The sequence below is a fragment of the Mchenga conophoros genome, linkage group LG20 (genome assembly GCF_057382185.1).
Source record: "Mchenga conophoros isolate Kocher_MC1m ecotype Shallow Benthic linkage group LG20, M_conophoros_male_GT1.1, whole genome shotgun sequence".
Classification (NCBI taxonomy): domain Eukaryota; kingdom Metazoa; phylum Chordata; class Actinopteri; order Cichliformes; family Cichlidae; genus Mchenga; species Mchenga conophoros.
The window spans coordinates 30,964,573-30,990,080 of NC_140545.1; the positions used below are offsets into that span (position 1 = coordinate 30,964,573).

The 25,508-nt window shown below is 38.5% G+C and overlaps 1 protein-coding gene across 1 annotated transcript; it reads right to left on the bottom strand.

Annotated features, from left to right (window-relative positions):
- LOC146551138 (uncharacterized) lies at positions 1–24,441 on the bottom strand. The gene is made up of 11 exons (XM_085260160.1): positions 24,175–24,441; positions 20,332–20,393; positions 17,564–17,788; positions 16,777–16,899; positions 11,171–11,227; positions 10,723–10,824; positions 7,833–7,847; positions 5,877–5,969; positions 4,567–4,639; positions 4,225–4,320; positions 1–2,091 (listed from the first exon to the last, which is right to left on the bottom strand). The coding sequence occupies exons 1-11, from the start codon at positions 24,305–24,307 to the stop codon at positions 1,919–1,921; spliced, it is 1,152 nt and encodes a 383-aa protein (XP_085116286.1). The 5' UTR covers positions 24,308–24,441; the 3' UTR covers positions 1–1,918.
- Positions 24,442–25,508: the final 1,067 nt, after the last annotated feature.

The window sequence follows — 25,508 nt, forward strand, 5'->3', positions numbered from 1 at the left end:
TTCATATAAAAGGCAGTTTAATTACAAAATATCTTCATTATATAAATAATGTGCAAAAATGTAACTGAGGCTAGAATTAGATTAAAAATAAATGACACAAAATGAGAATCTTTGCCAACAACATAAAAGTAATGAATATGTCACTTTTAAAGCATTAAAAGCAGCTGGCAAAATCTTTAGAACACAATGTAACAACGCATTTAAAAAAAAAAGTTACCAGGCATTTTGATAAACAGCTGGTGAGCAAATCAAGTACAATCAGCAAACACCACTTTTTGTTTCCCTAACAATCCTTCATCGAGTAACAGAGTCACTTCATCTGTGCTCAGAGTTATTTTACCACCAAACTAAGAAAAACTGCCTCACGTCAGATACACAGTTATTCTAACCTGAGAGTAACCAGCAGGGGCACAGCAGAGATATAGGCTTGCAAAAATGCTAATACTGCTTTGCACTAAATCTCAAGATCTAAAAAGAAAAAAATAATAGTTTTGTATGTTTAGCCCAGTTACTACAAATTAGAAGCACAGCTGCCAAATATTATGCAAACAGGCAAATGCTTATTCATTTACTCAAGAAACTAATCTTCAGTGCTGTCTGAAAAGTCATTTGTAAGAAACCTGCTTTAGACAGCTTAGACACAACAAATATTTATCCTTGTTTTGATTGCATTATCTCATTACTGGGTGAATTTTCCAGCTGCTCATTTATAAAGTCGTGTTATAGACTCTGTATTTGAGTGTGAGCTGGTGGAGGAGGAGGAGCGCGAGAAAAAGAGGGAAGGTTTAGTATTTTATTTTTGTTGAAAGGAGGGCAATGAGCAAAGTTTTTTTTAAAGAAGCAGAGTGAAATGAAATGGTTAAATGCTAAATTTAGTGTTTTTGTGAATTATATTTGCAGTGAGGCACTGTTCTGTACATTCCCTTAAGAGTGTTAAGTTTTAAATAATACTTTTACCACATAATTAACGTTAGCTGCTGTCAAGGACTGAAGGAAATCAGTTTAACTGCAATGTTCAGCTTAAGTTATGGTGCATTTAAAGGACCGAAACATACAAAAGACATTAAATGATCCTTTTAAGGGCCAAGTCTGGTAACTTTTATTTGTATATATGGAAATGAGAAGTATTATCGCTCAACTTAAAGTCAGACTTTTTTTTTCTGTGCCAGAATGCTCAGCCGTTGCTTAAAAACCTACCAACTACAGATCAGTGTGGTGTATTATTTATCGTTAAAACTGTAGTTTATTTTAATCCCTAAATTCTTACTAAGCCAGCCGATGTACGACTAAAAATACTCTCCAATAATACAAAGTTTTGATTCGGTGGTCACTCTTAAAAATGTGCATTCTTGAGCAATTTTTTAAAAGTTAGAGATCTGAAAACCACTGAAAGGCTGAACAAGTATAGAGAGGGAGACTAAGACGTTATCATTTTTGGTCTTTTCATTGAATTTGTAAACAATAAAACAAGAAAAATAGAGAAAATCACTAGCTTGACCATCAGCTTAAGGAAAACTTGTAAGGCATGTGTCACTTTAAGTAACACTGAAGAACATTGATCAACAAAATTAAAAATTCAAAAAAATATTTAAACAAGCTGTGAGGAAAAATATGGATTATATGCATGAACAAGTATACCTGGTTTCTCTAATTTTGTTTAGGTGGCAAACATTTGATTGGATCTGTAAGCACAGGTGTGAATCCTGTGTGTGTGTGTGTGTGTGTGTGTGTGTGTGTGTGTGTGTGTGTGTGTGTGTGTGTGTGTGTGTGTGTGTGTGTGTGTGTGTACATATAATAAATATACACATTAATACTTGGTACATGTGTGTAAATATGAATGCCTGAAAGGGCAAAGTGAGTGACAGAGTGAGTGTGGGAACAGCGTCAGAACAGGGTTGACCCTGGAGTTTGTTTTCCCTCAGCGGGAGAATTTTCTGGGTCTAAAAGCAGGAAGTGCGAGCTGATGTGACGCTGTCCTCTCCTCCTCTATCGGAGCCAGCTCCTCTGCTGACCCCCACTTCTTCTTGGAGTGAAACAACGATGCCAACTTCCTGTTCTTGTTCCGCTCCCTGGCCTGAGTTACTTGAAACTCTGAAAGCATAAGAAACAAAATTCATTAATGAGTGAAAGAACCACAGTGTTCTATACAGTGTCCGATGTTACACTAATAGTAGCTGATACATAGTAACAATGCAGGTGAAACTTTGTAGTGAAACCAAGGTTTGATGATTTCTGAGTCAATCAAATCCTTTTTTTTTTATTGCCATTAATGGGCACAAACTGTAGAGAGGTGTTTCAGGACGGGACATGGCATAAAAAAAAACTTCAACATTTGGGAAAACAGTCCTCTCCTCTGTCTTGTCGAGTTTAGATCAGGAAATAAACACCAATGTGGTGTAGCTTAGCTTATCATAAACACAGAACACTGCTGTTCCCTCCTACACCAGATAGTTATGCAAAACTACAGTAACTGTCTACTTCACAGTTGGTGTGCAGACAGAGTGACATTCCTCTGTTCAAAAACAGAAGCGGATAAAGTAAATCTGCATATTTCTATGGATGTCTTCCAACAGCCTTTTCAAATTTGAATTTGGGTCCAAGTTTAAGTTCCGCTGTCCAGAAATTCCTTATTTAATCCTTCATCCTTCAGTGCACATTGCTTGCAGGGGGTTAGACGGTTAGGTACGTTTTTGAGTCCAAAACATCACAGATTTACTAATCAATAAAACCTGATCACTTCCTCTGTATTGAATACTGTCTTCAGTGTAGCTGCACTACAAGCCTGGATGAGGAGCAAGTGTTGTTTTTCCTTTTGGCAAAAGGAAAATGACTCAGGATGGGGTTACTGAATGTCACAGAGGAGTGACAGGGGATTCATAGTTTCTATTAGTGTCAGTGTCCATAAATATGCAGTTACATCAATTGTTATTTAAAAGAAATGAAACCGGTTGTGTTACTACAGTTAGTAGAATAAATTCGAATATAGTAAAAATATATAAATATTATTAAAGAAAAGTGATATGCAAGTATTTAGATAGGCAGGCTTACATAATTTCTATGTTTTCCAAAATGTTGAGCTATTCCTAAAAAAATATTTTTACTTATTTATTATTTATTTATTTATTTCAACTTAAAGTGTGGTTAGAGCTGCTTAAATCAAACACAGTCCCAGTGACTTGTGATAAACCAAGGATTCCTTTTCAAAACCAAATGTTTAAAAAACTGCTTATGTGTGGACGAGGAGTTAAGTGTCAAATGTGTGAACTAATTTGTTTTACTTCATGCGTTCAGTGTGTATTGCTGTAAGAAAAGAACATGGACGTCAGCATATACGGCTGTATTTTCAGATTTTCCTTTGTACTGCCATGTGCCGTGTTTGTTTGTCTAATAACTATCCCTCCTAGGCTGCTGATTGGCCGACACTTCTATACTTCTAGAGTTATATCACCACCTGTTGCTTTTTGTGTTTTCTTCTGGATGTAGATATTTTTTTGAAACACTCCTATTGTGAACAGGAAAGTTTCTTTAAAAGGATATTTTAAAGAATTCATCCCCCACCTTGATTTTTAACATGCATCCTGCAGCATCAAACTCTTGCTATGCAGGGTGTCTCTGAAGAAATTATGATCACTGTTTGTAATGGTAAAGCTGCTGTGATGGGCTGATACAGACACACACTGCTGTGTGAAACGATCAACCCCAACCTGACTGGCATTCCCTGTTTACAGATGTGGGTATTAGAGGGCCGACGCACTGCAGTTGTTGCTCTGCACAAAGCAGAAAACATCTAAGCAGACTACATATCTCAGGCAAGTCTGATATGTAGGAATGTAATGAAGCTGAATATCTATTTATTATTATTGATTCTATTTTGTGCAGCTGATATTGTTGATTTTATATTAAAATGTTGAAGTTAGATGACACAGTTGGCAAAATAGCACCGAGTGGACGGGGGATTTAATTCTCATGCGTTACACTGTTTGTATTGTTCCGTTTTACTTGATCACCAGTGTCTGAAAAGAAAAACATAAGACTGAGAATAACGCACATATTCCCCTATATCTTTTTCACCCCATGCACATTTGTGTGGATGAGCCTGAAGTGTATTAATCCTATTTTCAAAGGAGCTAATTCCAAATAAAGAATTTAAACAAAATACAAAACCACAGCAGGGAAGGTCATCAAATAGTTTTAGCAGCAAAACTAGAAGAATCATTCACTCACGTAGCTCACAGTCTTCATCTGGACCTTCTGCTTCTTTGATGTTAAGATAATGGCAGGCAAGATGACCACTGTAGTCCCGCAAGTTTTCTTTAGCCCCTGGTAAGACAAAAAATAAATGACTGAAAGCAGAGACTAAGCAGCAGATAAGCCTAAGCAGATACTTCACTGACATCTTACACCAAAAGCTTTAAGGAATGACACATAATCTAAAGGTAAACAAATCTACCTACATGAGGTAACCAGCTGTTACTCTTTGAATTACTTGCAAGATTCTTTTTCAGTGGCGAAAACTTGCAAAGCATTTTTTGTGGCACCAGTAGGTTAAACAAAACCACTTTTTACCGTATGTCCCTACGAGCAGGTCAAGAATGTGCCGATGTCCATGTAACGCTGCGATGTGTAAAGGTGTGTATCCCTGCAGAGCAAAAATAAGTGTAAAACAAAATGAAAACATGCAAGTACATGTGTATTCTGAAGGTAATTTCTTGGTGAGGCCGCTTGGTATGCAAACACGCCAAAAACAGTCACTCAACCGACACATAAAAAGAGTTTCGAGTTTACATTTTGACTTTGTGTGGAGTTGAGGGGAATAACTTTGGCAAAGTGCTGGAAGGTTGCTGAAAGTACCTACCCCCTAGAGTTTCCCAGGCCCAAGGACAGCCAATGAAAACAGCATGGAAAAGAATATACAAATTAGCAAAGGTTATGGAAACACCAGATAATGATAAAAACATAATTGCATGTAATTCTCTGAAAATTGCATAGTTGTAGAGTTGTGCATGCTGGCACATTGACGCACTGTTTTGGGAAACAATTAAAATGACATGACATGATTTATTAGTGGAGTAGACCCGCAGCAGCCGTGCTCCTGTAATACATTTGTACAGCTGGATCTTCACAGAGATCTTTTAGGAGCATTACATCACAGCAGAAGAGGCCAGCAGCGAGGCGGTTGTTCTTTCAAGACAAATCATTTACTGTACATTACCCATCCGTGCCCGGGAAAAGCCTGGTTACTCACGTGCTGCAAGAAAGAAGAACGCCATGAAGAAAACAATGACTGCGATTTTACACTAAAGCATAACTGAAATAAAATTTACAAGGGCACTGCTGTGGTTTCAGTTCACCCACGATGGAGACACTGCTTATAAAAACAGCTGTAATTTATTCTTTGTCTCTGGTGGTAAGCCTAGAGCCTGAACTTTTAAGCATTCAGGCTAAACTAGCCAAACAGCCATTCATTAAAGTGCAATTTATAGTTCTCTGGGCAATATTGTTGCTTGCATTTATACTTGTAGATCTGCATTAGTCTCCCATAATACGTCTTCTACCTTTTACATTATCATCAAAGAAGTATGTATATACTAATATAGTACTTAAATGTTTTGGACTGATGAATCAAATGACAGGGTTTCATGCTTTTCTGTGCATACGAGTGCTCCAACTGTGACTTGGATAATGTTAAATATAAATAGGACTTCTACATTAGTGGATAGTATAAGACATGGATACTGGGAAGTGAATGTTAGAATATGTAGGGATTCTTTTTATTTGGATACATTTTTTAGAACTTAAATACATAATGTGAAGCATGAAATCGTTAAGAGTGCCCTTTTAAACTTATTGTCTAAAGTTAAGGGGAAAAAAAATGCACTCACTGATTTAATGTTGACATCGCCACCGGCATTAACCACGAGTGTGGCCATTTCCTCATTGCCATGTTTGGCAGCCCAGTGCAGAGCTGTCTGTTTGGAATAGGGAAACATTTGTTAGTCCTAAAAATATGATCAGATAATATTTGGCATTATTACAAGTGGTTCACAGTGAGCTGGGCTTCTTATTGGCTATCTGAGTTCAGAGGGCCAGCTGTGCACGGGGGAGGGCTGTGGAGAGATGGTAAGATGGAGGGATGGTTTCCTGCCATCTAACGAAGCCTAATTACAAAACAACACAGCCCTGTGCCCACAGTTGGGGGGCCCAGCCGCCTGTCACCAGGGGGAAGATTGATGATGTTAGTGTGACCCGCAGAGGGGAGACCCACCCAGACATCACCGCACTACTGTCAGCACACGTCAAGGAGGAAAACAAGAGCTCCCATGATAGAAGTCTGAGAGATACACGGAGAGGTCCTCAAGCAAAAATATGTTCATAGGTGTGAAAATAATACGCATGTGTACACGCAGCACATGCAAATCATATCCACCTGTCTGACTAGAACTGTGATCTCCTCTGTTTTTCCTACACTTTAAGCTGCATAATTATGGGCTATCAACAGGTGAAAGCAGCGTAGGTGCAGATGTCAGCTAAGTAACCACATCCATCCCTTCAGCAGTTTGACCCTTAACAGAGCAAATCAAACAGTAACCATTTCAGAATTACATGTTAACTGCGGACAGATGAAAACCCTGTAACCTCTTTACTTCGGTTAACTGAACAGCTTCACAGGGGATCAAATAAAATGAAAAAAACTCTTTTATCGTGATGATTTTATGAGTTTAACTGGTCGAACGATCTCACTACTACTATTCACTGCTACAACATAACATAAAAAATACTGACGTTATTTGATAAAAACGTGTGGCTGTGAAAAATCAGCAATGATTTTTTTCTTTCTCTCAAATTAGAAGCACACTGCATTATATAAATTACCATTACAACTACCAGTACACTTCCGTTACAAAGCTAAATATCTCTGTTTTCTTTAAAATAAATACTTGACAGTCTTTGAATGCCTCAGATCTTTAAAAAACTTGCAGCTGTTTAAAAATGTGTATAATATATATACCTTTATGTGTAATATGTATAAAAATTCAATCTTTTGGACAAATTAAGTGGATATATTAGCATTTTGTCCTTTTTTCTGTCATACCCCATTAGTAATAAATCCTCATATTATGTTCATTTTCACACTAAATATTTCAAAAATTTTATATCAGTCAAATTTGTCAGCATTAATATGCGTATTGTGTAACTTGTGTCATTTCCACCAATCTGTATGGGAAACAGAATCTTCTGTACCCACGAGACTAGTAAAAAACGGTCTTATTAATGCTGTCAACACCTTTTTTTAATGTAGTAGATGTTTAGAAATGTTGGGACCAGATAAAGTTTCTCAGAGGATTGGATGGTCAACCTGTGACTTAAATATCAAGAGAAACTGACACTACCAGTGCTTAAAATTTTGTCCAGAACTCCTAATGCTCATAGCAAAACAAGTTGGTTCAACAGCTGGCAACAGAAAAATCTATCTTATCCACTGAAGGCAAAGAGGAAGCCATATGTAGCTCCATCTCTCTGCGTCGCTCGTCTGCGAGACAGATTGTGATAGATGCTGTCTGGCTGGAGTATCTCCATCTCTTTTGTCTGTCCCCTGTCACAGCTTAAGACAGATTGGCCAAGGGGCTCTTTGACAGGCGGCTCAGCGGGTTTCTCAGTGGGCAGGAGTGATGGACGAGGCTGAACAGGATGCTGCGTCTTTCCCTCCTGCACCTCTCGTTTCTGTTCCTGCACACTGAGGTAACCCCCCACCTGTCTGCTCACTCAGGGATGGCTCTGTCCCCACCACGTGCTCTCCAGTGAGGGAAGTGGTGGCTAAAGAGGACATCGACAGGGGACACAAAGGCCTTGTGTGCCTGACACTTCCCTGGATGTGGAGGAAGATAGAGAGGAGTGATGGGCTAATGATGTACTTACAAACTGTGTGGCAGGGGAAGTCCATCACGGCAGAAACGGAGGCCCACGTAATGAGGAGAACAGGAAGAGAGAAAGGCCATTAGACTCTGGGGTGAGAAGTGCTGCATTCAGGTGAGATGACCTGTGTTAAGCCTTCACTTTTAGGTCACTGTTTGAAGAGCATATCTATAAATCCACCTTATCCTCACAAACATTTTGTCAGAACAGGAAACACTTAAGTCCTCCCAACACTGAAGGGTAATCCCTTCAGTGCTGCTCAAACGTGTGATTTGCAGCTTGCTATGTGGTACACTCGGCTAAACCTCTGTTAAGTAAAATCAAGCCAGCAAAAGATCAAATATAATAATTCCCAGTGTTAAAGACGCCAGCAGTCGTGTGACTTTTTGATTGTCGGTATCACTGTGCATTATCTCTGGAAATGCTTCTACCACTGCAGAGCAGGGAAAGGCTGAAGGCTAAAGAGGAACATCAAAGAGGCCTGAGGGGGAATTAGCACCTTCCCAGGGACACAACCAGCATTGTTCTACAATTAATCCCAGCCTCCTCTATTACTTTCAGATTATCTTTAAGTGGGTGAACTCTTTGTGGGGCATTAAGACTCTCCTTAATCCCCCCCTCCCTCCCCATCTCCCTAAACTTCAATGGCGGCCGTGCTATCTTGTCCGGGTAGAGATGGCAAAGGCTTAAGGCTACTCTTAGAAGGTGGTCTGCCATGGCCACAGGACGGTGTGAGAACTGTGACACAGGGGAGGGACAACAAACAGGAGCTCAAAATCTCTTAAGCGCACAGGGAGACAAATAAAAGGATTTGGGTTGTCAGGGGGGCACAGGAGCTAAAAAGCTATCTTTCATAATCCTTTTGATAGTGGACCTTTGAAATGCGTGATCTGGATGTTTTAACACAGAGTTCTCAGAATACTATTAAGGGGAAAAAATTGCAGCAGGATGAGCTTGTAAACGTTACGAAAGCGAAAGACAAATCTGAGTACAAGTCATTGCAGATGCATTGAGAATTTTCCCAAAGGGCATTGGAAATGAACTTCGAATTTCTACAGGATGCAGATGGAAGTATGATGTGTGAAACTTACACCCTGGAAAAGGTGGGCACGGTCACAGCCAGGGGCCATCGTGTGTCAAAAAGAGAACGCGAGAAGCAACAGGTCAGAAATAGTCATTGAACGATAAACAACAATGAACACAAAGTAGATATAATACTGCAACATGCTACGTATAGGGTATCAAATACTCACTGAAGTGAAATCCTGGTATCACCACCCCACCAAAAATAGAACAAGAACACAAGTATTAGTGAAAACAAATATTAATTATTATTCCAGCCATTTGAAACGGTTAGATATGTTTTCTTTTTGTTTACTCATCTTTTTTTCAGTCATCATTTATTTATGTCTTTAATACTAGAATAACCATTGAATTCTGACATGGACAGAAACACAAGCAAGGAAGCAATCAGATTTTATCCTTACTCAAGTACTTCCTGGAACTACAGAACCAGCAGCGTTTTAAAGCCCCTTTTGCTCACTGCTGTAATTTTCCAGCAGGTGTGGACTGTGAAGATTAAAAAGACGAGACCAAGAATAGCTTTTTAAAAACCCCTGATGCTGTTGTCTGTATTAATGCTGTGTGACTAATTGTTTCAGTAAACATAATAAATAAATAAATAGACTGGGTAAAGTAAGTTACAAGTTACTGTGTAAGTACCAAAGGGGAGACAAATTTCCTCTAAAGCTCTTGCACTGTGATGACCAACCGTTAGTTGGAACATGAATCAGGTCGTCAGGGTGTGGATTGTGTTGCTATGTCAGGAGACTCTTTAAGTACCACTAAAGTCTGTCTTCTTTGCATAAGCCCAACAACTACCAACTGAATTGTCCCTTCAGAGTAGAAATTCTGCCCTGCTGCACTTTTTCAAAAGCACAACTTTGCAGCACCGCATACCTCTTTGCAACTGATTTTACCTAGCAACAGCCAGCAACCTCAGCAAAACTGTAATGAAATATAAATTTTTTCAGATCAACGGGTGTTCACTGACCCACCGCTAAGCCTAATATTTATTTTAATTATAGTTTAATAATGAGTAATCGGTGTTATCTGCTTCAGTAAGAACAAATCATTTAAGTTTATTACATCTCTTGTACCCTTTTTGACAAATGTCGACACTAAATATATATGTAAAAGATTACATAATACAGAATTTCTACCATAATCTGTCACGTTTTTAGGGTGTGATGGGATGCATCATACCTTCGTGGTGCACTTGGTTTGTATCAATGGTTAGTTGTTTGGCAATTACCACCATATTCCAAGATTTCCATGTAAAACTGATCTTCTTTCCATGTTGCATTGTGAGAAGATACATTTTATTACTTCACCTGTCGTAATTTAGCAGGTTAATTAACATTCGTATCTTTGTTTATACTTTTGATTGTAAGAAGTATTCTTAACTTATCAGAGACCTTTTTTTCATGGGTTTCTTCATGGAATACCTTCTTAACAAGTTGACAGTCTAGCGAGGCCTCATTAAAATTTACCTTGTGCCCACTTTGTTATATTATATCTGTCCTTCGCCAGCGTTACCCAATTCCAAAACAGTTTTCAATAATAGTTTTACCATTTTTTCCTTTTCTAAATAAGTCTGGAAAAGGAGTTATGTGTTTAAAGTGAAACTTTCTGATTGTTTGGCTGTTTGTGTTTTTTGCCCCATCAAATCCAGTGATAATAGTAAAATGTCCAATTTGTACTAAACTGGATTTATCCTTTAAGCACTGAGGCAGAGGGCAGCACTACCTTCTTGTTTGCCAGTGCGCGGTCCTGTCTGAGCAGCTGAGAGAGGTCAGGGACTCGAGCACCGGCAGCAGAATAGATCCACTCCTTCTCTAAAGGATCCAGCTAGGACACACACACACACAAACACACACATCCTGTTATGGGCTCTTTTGATAGTGCTGAGGCCACAAACCTCTAATCCATTTCCTACATGCTACTAGTCACAGCCAGCTGACACATTGTGGGAGACGCCCATGATGAAGCTGGTTTCAACGGTTTGGATTTTAACGTCTGCTGTTTGTTTAGTGAAACCACAGGGAGAGTGAATGTGTATTTACAAGGCCAAATCCATGATTGACACATGTTAATGAGACAAAAAGGAAACTTCAGCGGCTCTACTCCTGAAATGGTTCACTTATATCTCTTCATCAATAATAAAGCAATAGAAAAAAGAGCTAGAAGCACTTACAGCGACAGAAGCAGAGCCCACACTGCCTGTACCCTCCTCGTCTTGCTCCGACTCAGACTGAAACACAAAGTCAGAAGAGTGTTACTCAGAGGTGACAAAAAGCTGAGCTCTGATAAAAGTTAACTACTGTTTCAGTCATAACACTCCCACAACATGATTTGAGATCACAGGACACACACTTTTTCACACACTGGTCACACTGCTGTGATGTTTTCCAGCCGGCGAGATGTGACCAAAGGGTGTGAGACAGATAGATAGGTAATGAGACAGCGAGACAGAGGTGACGCATTCACACATAAGGGGTAATGAATAACAATCCAATTAACAATTAACCCAAAAAACAACTCTCCTGCAGTCAGGCCATATGTTTTTGTCACCATATTAGTGTAAAGAGGTCAAGAAGAGAACTTCTTAAATAATGAAAGCGGTGTATAAAAGTGTCATAGTGGTTGATTTATGTGTGAGAGAATTGCACATTGTTCTCAGCTCACACAGAGACATCATGTTAGAACACTCGGCCCTTTCATGTCTGTGGCACAAACTGCACATGTCACTCTGCCGAACACGAAAAGTGGAGGGATGATATTTATCCAGCCTACTCCACTCTGGCACACATGCGTTTTTAGCTATTTTTGCTGGCGACCAGTAATAACAGACAGAGAAAACAAAATACCATTGTTGGGTATGTATTCAAGGGAAAGACAGAAGAGGATGAAAGAATCTCAATTTTAGCAAAGACCATTTCAGCACTGTTTTAAGGCGTATAAGCATTATTTTCACTGTCAAAATGATGGTTTTTGTTTGAATTTTCACCTCGCCTTTAAAATTATTCTCAAGCGGTCCTAAAAGTGACCATTTGTCCAAAATCTAAATATTTATTGAAGTGCCACAGTTAAACAGGCCACTGAGTCAACAGACACTGAGGATGTACTTAAAGACAGAAATGCTTTGAGCTAAAACTTCCCATTATTACATGGTTACAGTGGGATGTTTAGCAGGTAATTGTTAGTTCTCCATCTTAGCATATCAGTATTCTTCAAAGAATTCCTGAAGTTATTGTTACATAAATATCTTCACATAGTTGAGTAAAGATATTTCACTTAAAACAAATGTGCCTCCACAAATGTTAACCTCATCATGGGAGTAAGAGGAAAAAGCCAACTGATTAGCAAAATTAGCTGGAGTGTGAAAGCAAAGCTGCTAATTTACCAGCCAGTCTGCATTCTTACCCTCACCTATTGCCACAAGCTGAGGGTAGTGACCCAAATAATATGCAAGCAGAAAAAATGAGCTTCCTTCGAAGAGTGTCCGGGCTTTCGCTTAAAAACAGGGTGAGGAACCAATCATGGCAAAGCTACTACACCAGCCAGATGAATGGATGGATGGATGAACAGGCTTGCAAGGCTTTTAAAACTCATCAACTTTTATAATCTCACTGTAAACCCAAACGTTGAAAGTACTTAAATAAACTAAGTAATGTAAACATATTTTTACATTAGTTCGAGTACCTCAAAAAAGCTTAATTCATCTAACACTTTCTTTTATTTGAGTTAATTCAACTTATTATTTTGAATCAACTTCAACTATTTTGGATATTAGATACCTAAATATAATTTAATTTTACTAAATTATTTAAATTATATGGCAGACATCTTACTCCTGGGGTTAATTTGATCCCAAACATACATGTTTAGTCGGTATATCAGCTGGGTTGATTGAGATTGATTTAGAATGTCCTTTTATCGGTTGCTCACAGGTTGTTGCACTAACATTATACACAAAGTTTAACAATATTTATCTTTTTTTTGCTTTTATTTCTTTCTTTAAATATTTCATAGAAATTTTATAATATGTAAAAAAAACAAAAACAATTTGACTTAAAAATAATGAATTTATTGAGGCATTTATCTGCAAGCTTTAAAAACAGTCAGACCTTTTTACTTAGATTTTTATTTTCTAAAATAGACTTCACTAGTGAGGTCATTTCCTGTCAAGTATAGGGGTCCATCCACTTGTCTGCAGTTGTTTGATTGGAAGACTCATTGAAAAGCAAGGAACACTGGCTGTAAGTGGCTCTGTATTAGTCACTGTTGACCTTTAACAGCATTGTTTGTATCACAGTACGTACTTGAATTTTCTTTAGATTTCTCTCTTTTCTAAAGCATTTTAGTGAAATGTCAGCAAATCTATTCTTTGTAGTGGCAGCTAGCTAACAGCTAATAAGCTAACCTAGCCACTTCACTAATTTAGCTGACTGAGTTTGCTACGGCAGCTGAGACAAACTGCTATTGTATACAGACATTACGACAAAGTCTTTCAAATTTAAGGGGATGAAGCTCATAAAGATTTCAGAACTGATAAAAAAGGGCAGGAGTATTTGTTAGGTAAGTGATGTGAGCTGTTTAAAAAAAAAAAAAAAAAAAAAAAGACAAATTAACCTTTAGCGATATGACCATGTGGAAATGGCTGAGCTTTTTGAGAGGAAGATGTTGCTGAACCTCAGCCTTTTGAAAGTGAGAATTATTGTTTTTTTTCTTTTTCAACAATGTCTAATATTTCTACAAACTAAATATGCTAGCCACACCACTAAATGTGTTCTCACTGTAGCATACATGCTGGCAGGCAAAATTTGGGGCATCTCTTGGATACTCCAAGATACCTCCATACAGGTATCTCTTACACTAGTATGGAGGAACTTGAACAAATAGCACTGTATGGAGAAGAGCCACAACTATCACTTCTTCATAGTTCAATTAATTTTAAACTGACTAAGTAGTTCTCCTGTATTGCACTCCCCCCCCCCAATGCATGTGTACTCAGAGGTCCAACCTTCAAAGGAGTTCAAACAGAGTTTTGGTAAACCTAAAAAGTGACTCTGTTGTGCTTCCTTTTAAGTTTTGTCAACTTATTCACATGGGAGACATAAATGAAAACTTTAAGTTCTAGTTCCCAAAAGGTTGATTCTGTTTATCTGGACGTAGCGTTTTTGGTGTGAGAAACATTTCGTCACTCATCAAAATGACTTCTTCAGTCTCAGCTGACTGCAGGTTTCCCCAATCTTATAAACAGCACATTACACAAAAACTAAAACTTGACTGAAACTAGCACCTAGCACCATTGAAAGAAACAATGGGCTGTGAGTCAGTTCCTTCATCATTAATATGCAAATTCTCATGACCATTGATCAACAACTACTGATCAAGGCCCATTGATCAAAGCAAATTGATCACTGATTAAGTTCTACTTACTAAATATTTCTGAATTTAATTATTATGACTTTTTTAAAACTTTTGTCAGAATATGCATATCAAATGTAGTCAAAATATTGTTGTTCTCATAATGTTCTGATAAGCTTCAACTTTTAAGTTCATAAACTTAAAAAGACTTACAACTATACAAGTTCTAATTTGTTCAGGTTTACAGTGCTGAACATAAGAATCGAGAATGATTTCAAGACTACATTCATGTCTAAATCTAAAAATGTATATTTCTTTTTAGAAATTATATTTTATTAATTTCTATCCAAACGTTTGTGCCAATTGTTCTGATAGATGTAAGCTGTTTCACATTCAATTTTGACTATTTCTGGAGAATCAACATTTTCCACAGCTGTTCTTTCTCACATGAACCACACAGCAGGGAATGTCTTCACACACATTTGCACTACTAAAAAAATACTCCTTTAAGTTTAGATGAGGGAGGTGCATTGACACATTATTACCAGCAACTTGGCATCTCACAGATTTTGTACCGGAGATCTGATGGGTTAAAGAGAAGCTAATATCAAATGTGACTGCTTCAACATTTGCATACCTCAGTCAGGTGGCATCTAGAAAAGCTCAGGGCTGCAGTGCAATTTGTGAATATGAGTTTACAGGTATGTCAGTCTGGATCATTGTCGTACAATGACCATACCATTCATAGTGTGACTAACATTTTCGCCACTCTCTGAAGAATAAACTAATGGAAAGTACCATTTCTAAATAACTTTATCAATTTATTTTTATTTAACTCTCCAACGCACATGCCAGCACTGATAAATCACCTTTTTCAGTTGTGCTCTAGTTGTAATCCGTTGTGACCAACATGAGTTTAGCAGATCTGCCCTATGGAGAACCACATGACACACTAAAACCTCTTGATGTGGAGCCACTCCTGCCTTAGCGCTTCTCGAGAAGCGGGCCAAATTTCGACAGGTCTGAGAAGATTATAAGGTAGCACAGACATTTGGGCAATGTCTGTGGGAAGAAAATCAGATTGGACATCAACTTTACACCCAGCAACTTTGTGGCGCAACACCATGTTGTTAATTCTTTTAGTGGATAAGACAACAAAGTGATGATGGTTTCCTCCCAAATACTTCTGGGAACTGTGATAATCTAAATATCTTTTTCTTTTCTAATCCAAGAACCAAATATCACAGTTGGCAGATGGTCTCTGTAACATGAAACAACTGTCAACACTTTAAAAGGTGTACTTATATCAAAGGTTGTAGTGGCTACCACCATAAATAAACACCATAAGGCTCATTCTGTTTGTCTAGACGGAGCGTCCAGCATCAACTTTCTAGGATTTCCTTACCTGGATTACCTGGATGATTGAGCATGCATCAAGACACCTTAAATAAACACACCTAATCTGCTTCAAGTCCTACATTAACACACTCGCACATCAACACATTTCATCTACGTGTCGTGCAGGTCATCGAGGAAAGTCCCTGGGATGAATCCCCATGTCTAATGATCTTCAACATGTTGCTGCTTACCATGATAAGAGGGCTTAGTTTAAATGCAGATTCTCCCCCGACTGGTCCTCCTCCCTCTCACATTTAACATGTGGTTACAAATCTAGTTAATTTATTTGGCACCACCTGGTGGGTGAAAGGAGTCAGTGTTTCCCATTTCCCCTGAAGTCTTTCCCTTCCTCTGACAAAGTACAGTGAAAGACGCTAAATGTTGAGAATGAACCTGCAGTGAATGTCCTTCTGAAAGGCCTGCAGCTTTTATCAAAAGGACGTTACATTTATTTTAAGATCTTCAGATACAAAGGGTTTCCAATTAACCAGATACCTAAAACTGTCTAAAACAACTAATGCACAGACATAAGCCTCTCCAGCAGTATTAGTGCCAGTCTAAACTCTTTTTCACAGAATTAAAGACTCTGGTTTCTACCTGGATTAAAATTCTTGTTATAAAATTCAAATGATCACAAAATAATATTTTCATTTTCTATTTTGAATTCTTCACTGCCAGCAATTCTCTTACAGGCTGGATTCCTGCATGTGTTGTTTACATAGCACAGGTTCAATATTAACCATAAACGGGCAACTTTTTGATATTACAACTGAAGCGATCATACAAGATGTTTTTTTAAAAGAAATGCAGACTTGTAAACATGCCCAGCTTTTTAAAATGAGTTTCTGGCATTTATTTTTATTTTCTTTTTACACTGCATCTCAGTTTTCCTGCAAACGTGACCGTCCAGCACACACGTCTCTGCTAGTGAGTGGGTTTGCATTTTGCAGGTGTGTGAAAGGCACCGATGGTACTATTCTGTGCCAGGAAATACCAGAATAAACACTGCCTCTAAGTTAAACAAACTGTCACCTTTGACCCAGAATCTCTGTCCAGCTCATCCTCTGCGTTGCTTTGCTCTGGGGCTTCATGGATCTGGATGGCAGGAGGTGGCCGTGGAGAGTGGTGCACAGGGTCTGCACCTTTTCGCTGGTCCTACAGGAGCACAGATACAGTGTCTGATAAACTTTGTGTGATCCTAATTTGTGAGCTGAGTGTTTACAGGCCAAACATTCAGCTGTGTCGAGTGTTGGTTAACAGCCAGAATGAGCATTTTGCTTGCTTTTTAGCGTCCTTCACCATCTGGTGTGGGCAGATAATGTTTACTTCAGTACCTGCTCAGACTAATCATGTGTGAAAATACTAAAAGCAGCATAGCATAAATGTAATTTTATTGCATGAACAATATGGTTGGATGATGACTATGAGGTTACGGAGTATAATGTTTGTTGACAGTTGGTTGTATGTATTAAACAACGATGCCCTTTATGCAAAGACAGAAGGCCTTGGACATTGCTTATTCTTAGATTTGCCAAAACAAAACAGCTTTTTATTCTCTCACACAGCGGCTCTGTCAGTAAATGCTGACACTTGCTAAGATTAGAGGGGCGAAAAAACCCGAAGCATTCGAACAGCAACGCCCTTGTTTAGAAAAGTGTGTCACTAACATAAAGAGTAGCCACAGAGTACTGAGGCGAGAAATAAATTTGGCGATTTACACTTTAGCACCCAGTGTTGTAACTTAACCACACCCTGTCTGTCCCACAGTTTTTCTGGCTTTCACAATGAGTAAAGAATAGTGAGCTGATTTCAAATTCACCTCTGCTGTGGCGTCAGCCTCTCCACATGACATTGGCACATCTTGTTCCTCCTTCTCATGATGAGTAGATGTCGGGGCATCTGTCACTTCCCACTGCACTGAGGTTGTTGTTGTTCTCGCTGGACTCAGATGTCTCTGTCGGTCTCCATCTGGCCTAAGATGCTTGGCCTCTCGCTCTTGCACCAAGTTCCTGTATTTCTTCTTGAGGATAAGATATTTCTCACCCTGTAAAAGACATTGAAACGGTACAACATCCATGTTAAATAAAGCAGGAAACAGTACTACCACACAGTCAGGTGAATTTTAGAAGCACTTGCTGTAGCTTCTAACTAAGAACCATTAGATACATTAAAGTAATTTGTGCATTAATCACACTCATCAGTACGTCTTTAATCATTTTGCTGGACCTCACATCTTTAATGCCCTTTGAACCCAATTATTAAACCTCAAAAGCTGAGTTAGCTTCTTTGAATTACAGCTGAGGTGATCATTCAGCTGCTTGATTAACTGATCTCATCTAATTCCTCAGTGTGAGGATTTGCTGCTGTTCTCTGTCAGTATTGAAAATCATTGGATTTTGGACAGTTAGGCAGCTAGAAGATAAACACTTAAAGATACTAACCCCAGACACCGTTTACTGCTGAAGCAGATTAATTTACAACAATCCTTAGCTACAGCCTTACTATTTAAATAAATCTTGTTGGAATATTAAAGAATTTTTTGTAGCATCAACTAAAAAAAACTTTGTCCAGGTTACATGAATGTAAGCACTGTAAAGTCTGCAGATTGGATCATATATTATGTAGGTTAGTAAAGTATATGATGCCAAGATTCTGATGGGAAAATCAATAGTACTCTCACATCTATCTACAGCTGGCATCATTAGACGAAAAGTCCATAATAATTTCTTAGCAGGCCATTGTAGTGGTAAAATCACCAGCACAAATTACCATCATTAAATGCATGGCACTTAATTTCAGAAAGAGCAACAAGTCCATCAACAAATGATGTTGACACAAAATATGCTTGTTCAGTGGCAACTAAAAGTTACTCATATATCGATAGCAATTAGCAATAGCAACAGAAAGCTTAGCAGTGCTAACATAAGGCAGCATTAGCCTTTATCGTGTGTTGGACCCATTGTTTTTAACAGCTGTGCTGTGAGGTAAAGAAGGCCTGAGGAAACCAGCCAGGCTGATGAAACAGGATTTTAAAATGTCACGATGACAATGCTTCTGAATTAATTAAAAAATATTTGCTGGGTACTTAATTAACATAAAAGGAGCACAAACAGGAAATCATAAACCTAACTTTGCATTTCAACCTACTATTATTATTAATACTTTATCAAGGTACTGCAATTTGTGCTTTACAGTTCATTCATTCCTTCATTACTTTAAATTCTAAAGATATTATCAAAATATGCACATAATGTTTCTGTCCATCCAAAATATGAAAAAAAAAATATATGCACATTATTTACAATCACGGTGGCCTAGGTGGTCACCTTTTGACCTCTCAAAGCAAAACTCATTTAACAATTAGTGATTTTATACTACAGTGAGAAATGAGGACTGAATGATATAGATTTATAGACATAAAAAATTTTAAATAAATAAACAAACATTTGATTACTGGCTATCTTTAGGACCACTACACATTGTTGTGCACAGTTGTTGGCTTATTCTTTGTTTAAAAAAATATATCAGAAGACGTGTGAGAAATATGGATCAAGAAAAGAAGGGGGCCCACAGAGGCTGTTATGTATAGGACCAGGAGTTATGAGACACATGCCTGTCTCTTAGCATGCTGTGATTCAAGTGATCTGAGAGGATGTAACACGCCAGCACTTCTTCCAATTTTCAGGATTTATAAAGTTTAACTGTTGTGAAGATTTTGGTCAAACCGTTTTTTGGATTGTTGTTTTTTGTTTTTTCAGAACAGATCCGGTCAGTACTGTACTATAAATATTTGTGTAGTTTAGAACAGACTGGGGGAGCTGCAGGAGGAGGGCTCATCTAGATTAGATCTAGTGCAGCTTTAAGTACAAAGTTAAACCCAGGACTAAATTAGTTTCTTTACAAAAAATTACAACCGTGCTCCATCAAAAGGCATGAAACTCCACAGTAAGCCATTAAATAACCTTTTACATCTAGTCTGTTTAAATCTGATAAACATAAATGTAAAAACGACACATTGCTGGTTTACAGGGATTAGCATTTGGTATCTGCATTTGCCAAAAGAAACTGTTAGAGCACCAAAATTTGTTTTTAAACGTCTTCTTTTGCACATTTACACAGGTTTGATATTTTGTCATTTACTGAACTTTAAAGCTGCTGATAGGTGTTTCTTTTTAAAGAGTGATCAGCGAGCTAAGTCTCCAGACCTCCCTCTGTATCCTCACATTTATCACACAGATAAGCGTGCTGTTCATTTCAAACTGTTTCTTCAAGAAAGAAACATCAAATCTATAACTCAGATGAGTTTACTCTGTTTATTCTTGCAGGAATTTTTAGTCTACATATGAGAACGCTTCATGGAAATAGTGTCTAGAAACACAAACTGCAGCTGTGTCCCCTGGGGGAAACCAGTGGGTACAAACGGTTCTACAAAACAAAGATTGAACAGATTGGACAACCCCTTGTTCAGTCACGATGGTTCCGCTGAGCCTTTCACAGCATGGCCTCTGTGTAAGACGTATGACTGGAAAATCAATGAGAGAATAACTTTTCCCAGAAAAGGTAAAAATATTTGAGTAGTTTACTTACATTCTCAGACTTCACCACAGCGATTCGGTCAATGATTAGCTTGAATTCCTCTCGGTATTTGGCTGCAAAAGAAAAAATATTTGAGTTCAAAAACAGGAAACTAAATATAGTTTCTAATGTTTTTTTAAAACATGAGTGCTTCCAATACTCAAAAAGTCAAATAAGGATGGAAAAAAGGACACAAAACACTGTTATAGTGATGTGGATGCTGGACGTAAGACAATAAGAAGAATGTGTTTTGCGTACATAGACCTTAAGATACCCAAAGATGCACAATAGATAATATTTATTAAACAGCACAATAACGGAGCTGAATATATTTCTAGTGTTTATACTAGATGTGTTGTTTGTGAGTCTGCCGGTAAAGCTGTTGGGTTCTGTTACTTTATCTGAAGTAACAAGACAAATGAGGTTTGGATGAGAACACTACTGGCAGAGCAGATGTTTTACAATCTTCAGTTTAAAGAAAGAGAAAATACGTTCCCCTCCAGCCAAATATGTAAACAGAATTTAACTTATCCCTTAGGCTAAAAACTCGAGTCACTTGAAAACCTACAGTGAATCTTTCCTGTGAGAACCAAACAAAGTGACGAGCTGATCAGATAAAGCTTCCTGCCCTTTGTTTACACCAGTGAGCAGATATCAGGCTTGTGCAGAAAGTGTGATTAAAAGCTAACACTAATCATCAGGCAGCCAGGACGGCTTCGCAAACATAAACCTTTCCAGACGTAGGTATTCCATTCACGCCAAGGTGTTTATGTGAGTATGCGGCTCGGGACAATTGGAGCGTTTCCTTTTCCTCATGTGGACGGAAAGAACATTTGTAGGGAGACAGTTGCAAAGTTCGCATTCGCAACAACAGGAAATCCAAAGGAAGTGGCCACTTACATCTGCCTAAACAAAAGAATTCCTTGCATGGCACAGTGGGTAATATCGTGTATGTGCTAGTTACTTGTTAGCCAGAGGTCTGCAAAAAAACAAGCAACCCACGCACAAACTCACTTTCATGTACCCCCCTCCCCTCAAACACTGCTACACTTTTACCAGCTGCCCCAGATTTGTTGTCTGATTTAAAAAAAACGCACAAAAACGCCCCCATTAGAGGTCTACATCCAGTCATGCATGTGGACTTAATTATGATTAAAACACTATCGCCACAATTACACGAGGAAAAGCTGCAACCGCATGCCACGACAGACTTTAAATGTGTGGGAAGCACTTTTCTAATTGGACAGCGATGTCAGATGGCAGAGCATCAAAGCAGCTCTCTAAACCTCTGTCAACAACTGCAGTGCTGATGCAGCATCTGGACAGTGCATGCTGGCAACTGCAATACAAGGTCACTCTGGATAATCATTTGAGAAGGTTAAAATATGTTTGCATTTCCAGGCAGTCACAAAAGTAAAATCACTGCTGAACAGGGACTAGATACAGCATTACAAGCTCATTGTTTGCCTTCGTGAGACGTGCTCTTACTCGCAGCTGTTAGTTTAGCAGGCACACCTACACAAAAGAGATGTGCTGCACAGCTTTTGAAAAGATAAAATAAAAACAAATAATCCTCCTGTTAGAGAAAAGAGAAAATGTATTCATAAACCTTAACGTGCTATTAAGTTGATACACCGTGCTGCAGCTTCATGTGGTCTGATATAACCACTAACTTCAAGTGGTTTCAAGTGACACCTTTAACTGTGTTTCTGTCACCAAACCAGTTTGATGTGCACGTTTAGTTCGGGTGCTGCCACTCTATGACACAGACGCCTGTTATTGTTTAGTTCATAACTCCCTGAGCTGTTAAATCTTTGCTTTATCTGTTTGCACAATACACAAAAACAGTATGAGATGTTGCTTCTGCTTTAAATACCTGCTGGTATGTATTTCAGTTAGTCACACCTACATAGAGTTCTGTTTCTTTTGTCTGTGACTTTTGTGTGCAGTCTAAAAATAATTAAGCCAATCATATTTGCCAAGAGATCTTCCAGAGGCCGCTTTAGCAAGCCATTCTCCAGAGACCCATATGTTAAAATGCCACAATTTACTGCTGAAATAAACATGTTTACAGTCTTGAACAAAAGTGGTATTGTTATTTATAGCTAATTTTCCTCTTCATGACCAAATCAAATCAAATCACTTTTATTGTCACATCACATGTGCAGGTACATTGGTACAGCACATGTGAGTGAAATTCTTGTGTGCGAGCTTCACAAGCAACAGAGTTGTGCAGGACCCAAGGACTCCACTGTACAGGGAGTGAAATCTTCTATAATGCAGCCATATGATTCTAACAATAAGAAACCTGAAGAAAAGAATGAAAATCCATCTTTCCATTTTCTTTTCCTTCTGCTAGAGTTGACTGTTAATTATCTGTCTCTGCCCAGTGCTACCACACAGTCTATGGCAGCATGTTAATCAAGCCATTGTAAGGAACTGCTGGCCAATAAGTTCAAAGCTATGGGTATTTTGGGCGTGTCAACGAACACGAAGCTTAAAACCTGTAAGGTTTTGAAAGTGACTGCTTATGAATGTGCTTCTATGTAAAATTGTTTTTACGTAGGTAATTATCAATTGATAATTACCTATGTAGCTATGCTGAGTGTAGTCAACCCTTTCAAAACTGCTCCAACTACGTCTTCATTCTCTATGGGTCATTGATGTCATTGGTTGAAGGTAACCCATGGCTGATAAAAATAGTTAGTTCATCCAGTCAATAAATATACCAATTAAATTATGGACCGATTATAGTCATAACCCACAGTCTACAAAACATGGATATGGATACAGGGTCTACAAAGGGAAGCCAATGCAGAAACAGATTTTTAATGGTCAGTAGGAGGTGGCTCATCTGGCAGCAAGTGCACTTAAGGACATGGAAAAAATAAGTATAATAAAGGGTTTGAGGCTTCATAACACGATTGCACTACACAGTGGATGACTTCATGCTGGTTATGTCCATCTTTATATATAGGCTATCACCAGACCAAATAAGGCAGTCAAAGCAAACCTTCTGTCTGCCAAAGGCATACGGTATATTTTAATGCTTAAAGGTGTAACTTTTTCAAATAATTTGTAGCTAAAATGTTACCCTTTCTCTCTATAGTTCCGATATCTTCTATGAAAGTGAGGTTATTTGTCAGAATGTTAGAATGTTGTTTTAGCTAAGCATATCTATGAGTACATAGAGTTACACAACTTTACTCGCAAACACTTTTTTTTTCTGCAGAAACCCAATAACAGAAGAATCGTGGTGTCAGCAGTGACTCAGGACATGATTGCATAAGCATCTGTAGTAGGTGGGTGGGTGGGTGGAGAAGAACAGGAGAAAAAGTCTCTATGGCAAATACACTGATCCTGGGCTCAAATGGTGCATAAAAGCCAAGTAATAATTAGTTATAACCACTGGTCGTTTTCATTTCTGAGGAGGAGCCACGGGGCCTTCTTGTGACACTGCATAGTGACATGTTTTGTTGATGGGGTGGCTCGGGTCCTCTGTTTGAGTTAGAAACGTGCCCGAGGGAGGAAATGACACAATTCCTGCTGAAACTCATTGGAGGGGCTTTTTAATGTAAACCAGATGTCTCCTTTCCAACTGAAAACAATGAAAACGACCCCAAAGCCGTTTGTTAAAGCAGACAAAGGGGATGTTGCGTGTTTAAAACACAAACAAACCAAAAGATAAATGTTAGTCTTACTATGAGGACTGTCATACTAACACGAGGTCAGTTGGTATTTTGCCATCCCGCTCTAATGATGCAGCACGACCTCATCTCATTTCATCTGCCCGGTTTTTTTTCCGCCTAATATTTCCACGGAGTTAAATCCACGATACAACCTCTGGTTACTTACCACGTAACTGCAAGTCACTGTGCCCAATAAAAGGCTTAAATGTCCTCAGTATATCTGCATTTTTGACTCTGCCTGAGTCGCCCCCGGCCGAGTAGAAATAATCCAGCAGCGACTCTTCGCTCACATCACTCATCTCAGCTCAGTGTTTGGAGCGTCTCTTACCGGCCAGGATGGGTTTTTTCTTAAGCGAGTAATCTAGTCTTTTAGGGGGTTTTCACTCTGCCACACCGCTCTCCTCCTGGCTAATTTGTTGTACTACATATCTAAAGTTCACTCCACCCAGGCGAGCTGACCGCTGCTGCGCCTCCTCCCCCCGTTAACCCTTTAAAGACACACGTCTTCATTTTCGTCCTCCGCGTTTTCTGTGCCAGCGGTGAAAAGGAAACATTCAGCTCCCACTGTTGGACTGAAATAACTAATACTGGGCTCTAAGATACTTCATGACTAGTACAATTACTGTGCTGAAAAGCCAGTGTATGGGACTGTAATTAGGCGGATAGACGTTTTAAAAGTTAAAGTATTTAATGCAAAAATAGTCCCTTTCCACTGTTATGGTAACTTTAGAGTGCCGTTACTGATGCAGATATGTTTAAGCAGTGACTCCCTGCTGCATCTGCACGACATGCAGGACTGCCTGTGAGGACTGCAACGATTATTTCCATGACGTGCAGATTGGAGAGAAAGAAAGAATTATCGCGATACTTTAAAAAAAACAGTCAAATCTGTACACTGAATCAACAATATGTTGATTTAAAGTCTCATATGTGTAGTGTAAGGTAACAATCTTATAACACATCCTCAAAAATAGATTGTGACCTTTCACAATAAGTGTCTGCTTCAGGACCCTTAATGCTTTTCAGTTGTTTGTGAGTGTTTAGTAGTAGAAACTATCCGGGATGTTTCATTTAACTAGCTCACAAGGTCCAAAAAGTTGGAAATCCATGATATGTTCAAGAATGCTGGGATAAGAGACGTTTTAAAGAGATTGTTTGTGCTGCAGAATTTATTTTTTCTTTGTTTCGTCATTAATAATCTCACAATAAAAGAAGTAATATACTTCATTTGCTATCTAATAATGAAAAGCATGAAGATATAAGTCAAAAGGGCCATACTCATACTATCTCCAGTGCAGGACTTTTACTTGAAACTGTGCATTTTGCATTTGTAGTACTTTACGCACGTGAAGGATTTGTGTACTTCTTACACTACTGCTATGTTGACCACATAATCCCAGACAGTAGCAAGGTGATAAATGTATCGCCAGCTGTTCTCTGTTGGCATAAAATAATTCCCCAAAGACGTGGCATATGCTCTGGGATCAAATTTCTTTATCC

What these genes read in the sequence shown, in the direction of transcription:
- LOC146551138 (XM_085260160.1), bottom strand. Translation starts at nt 24,307, where the DNA reads ATGAGTGATGTGAGCGAAGAGTCGCTGCTGGATTATTTCTACTCGGCC. An exon ending in CAGTGACTTGCAGTTACGTG is followed by an intron (nt 20,394 to 24,174) that starts GTAAGTAACCAG and finishes TTTCTTTTGCAG; the next exon opens with CCAAATACCGAGAGGAATTC. An exon ending in ACAGAGATTCTGGGTCAAAG is followed by an intron (nt 11,228 to 16,776) that starts GTGACAGTTTGT and finishes TTTGTGTTTCAG; the next exon opens with TCTGAGTCGGAGCAAGACGA.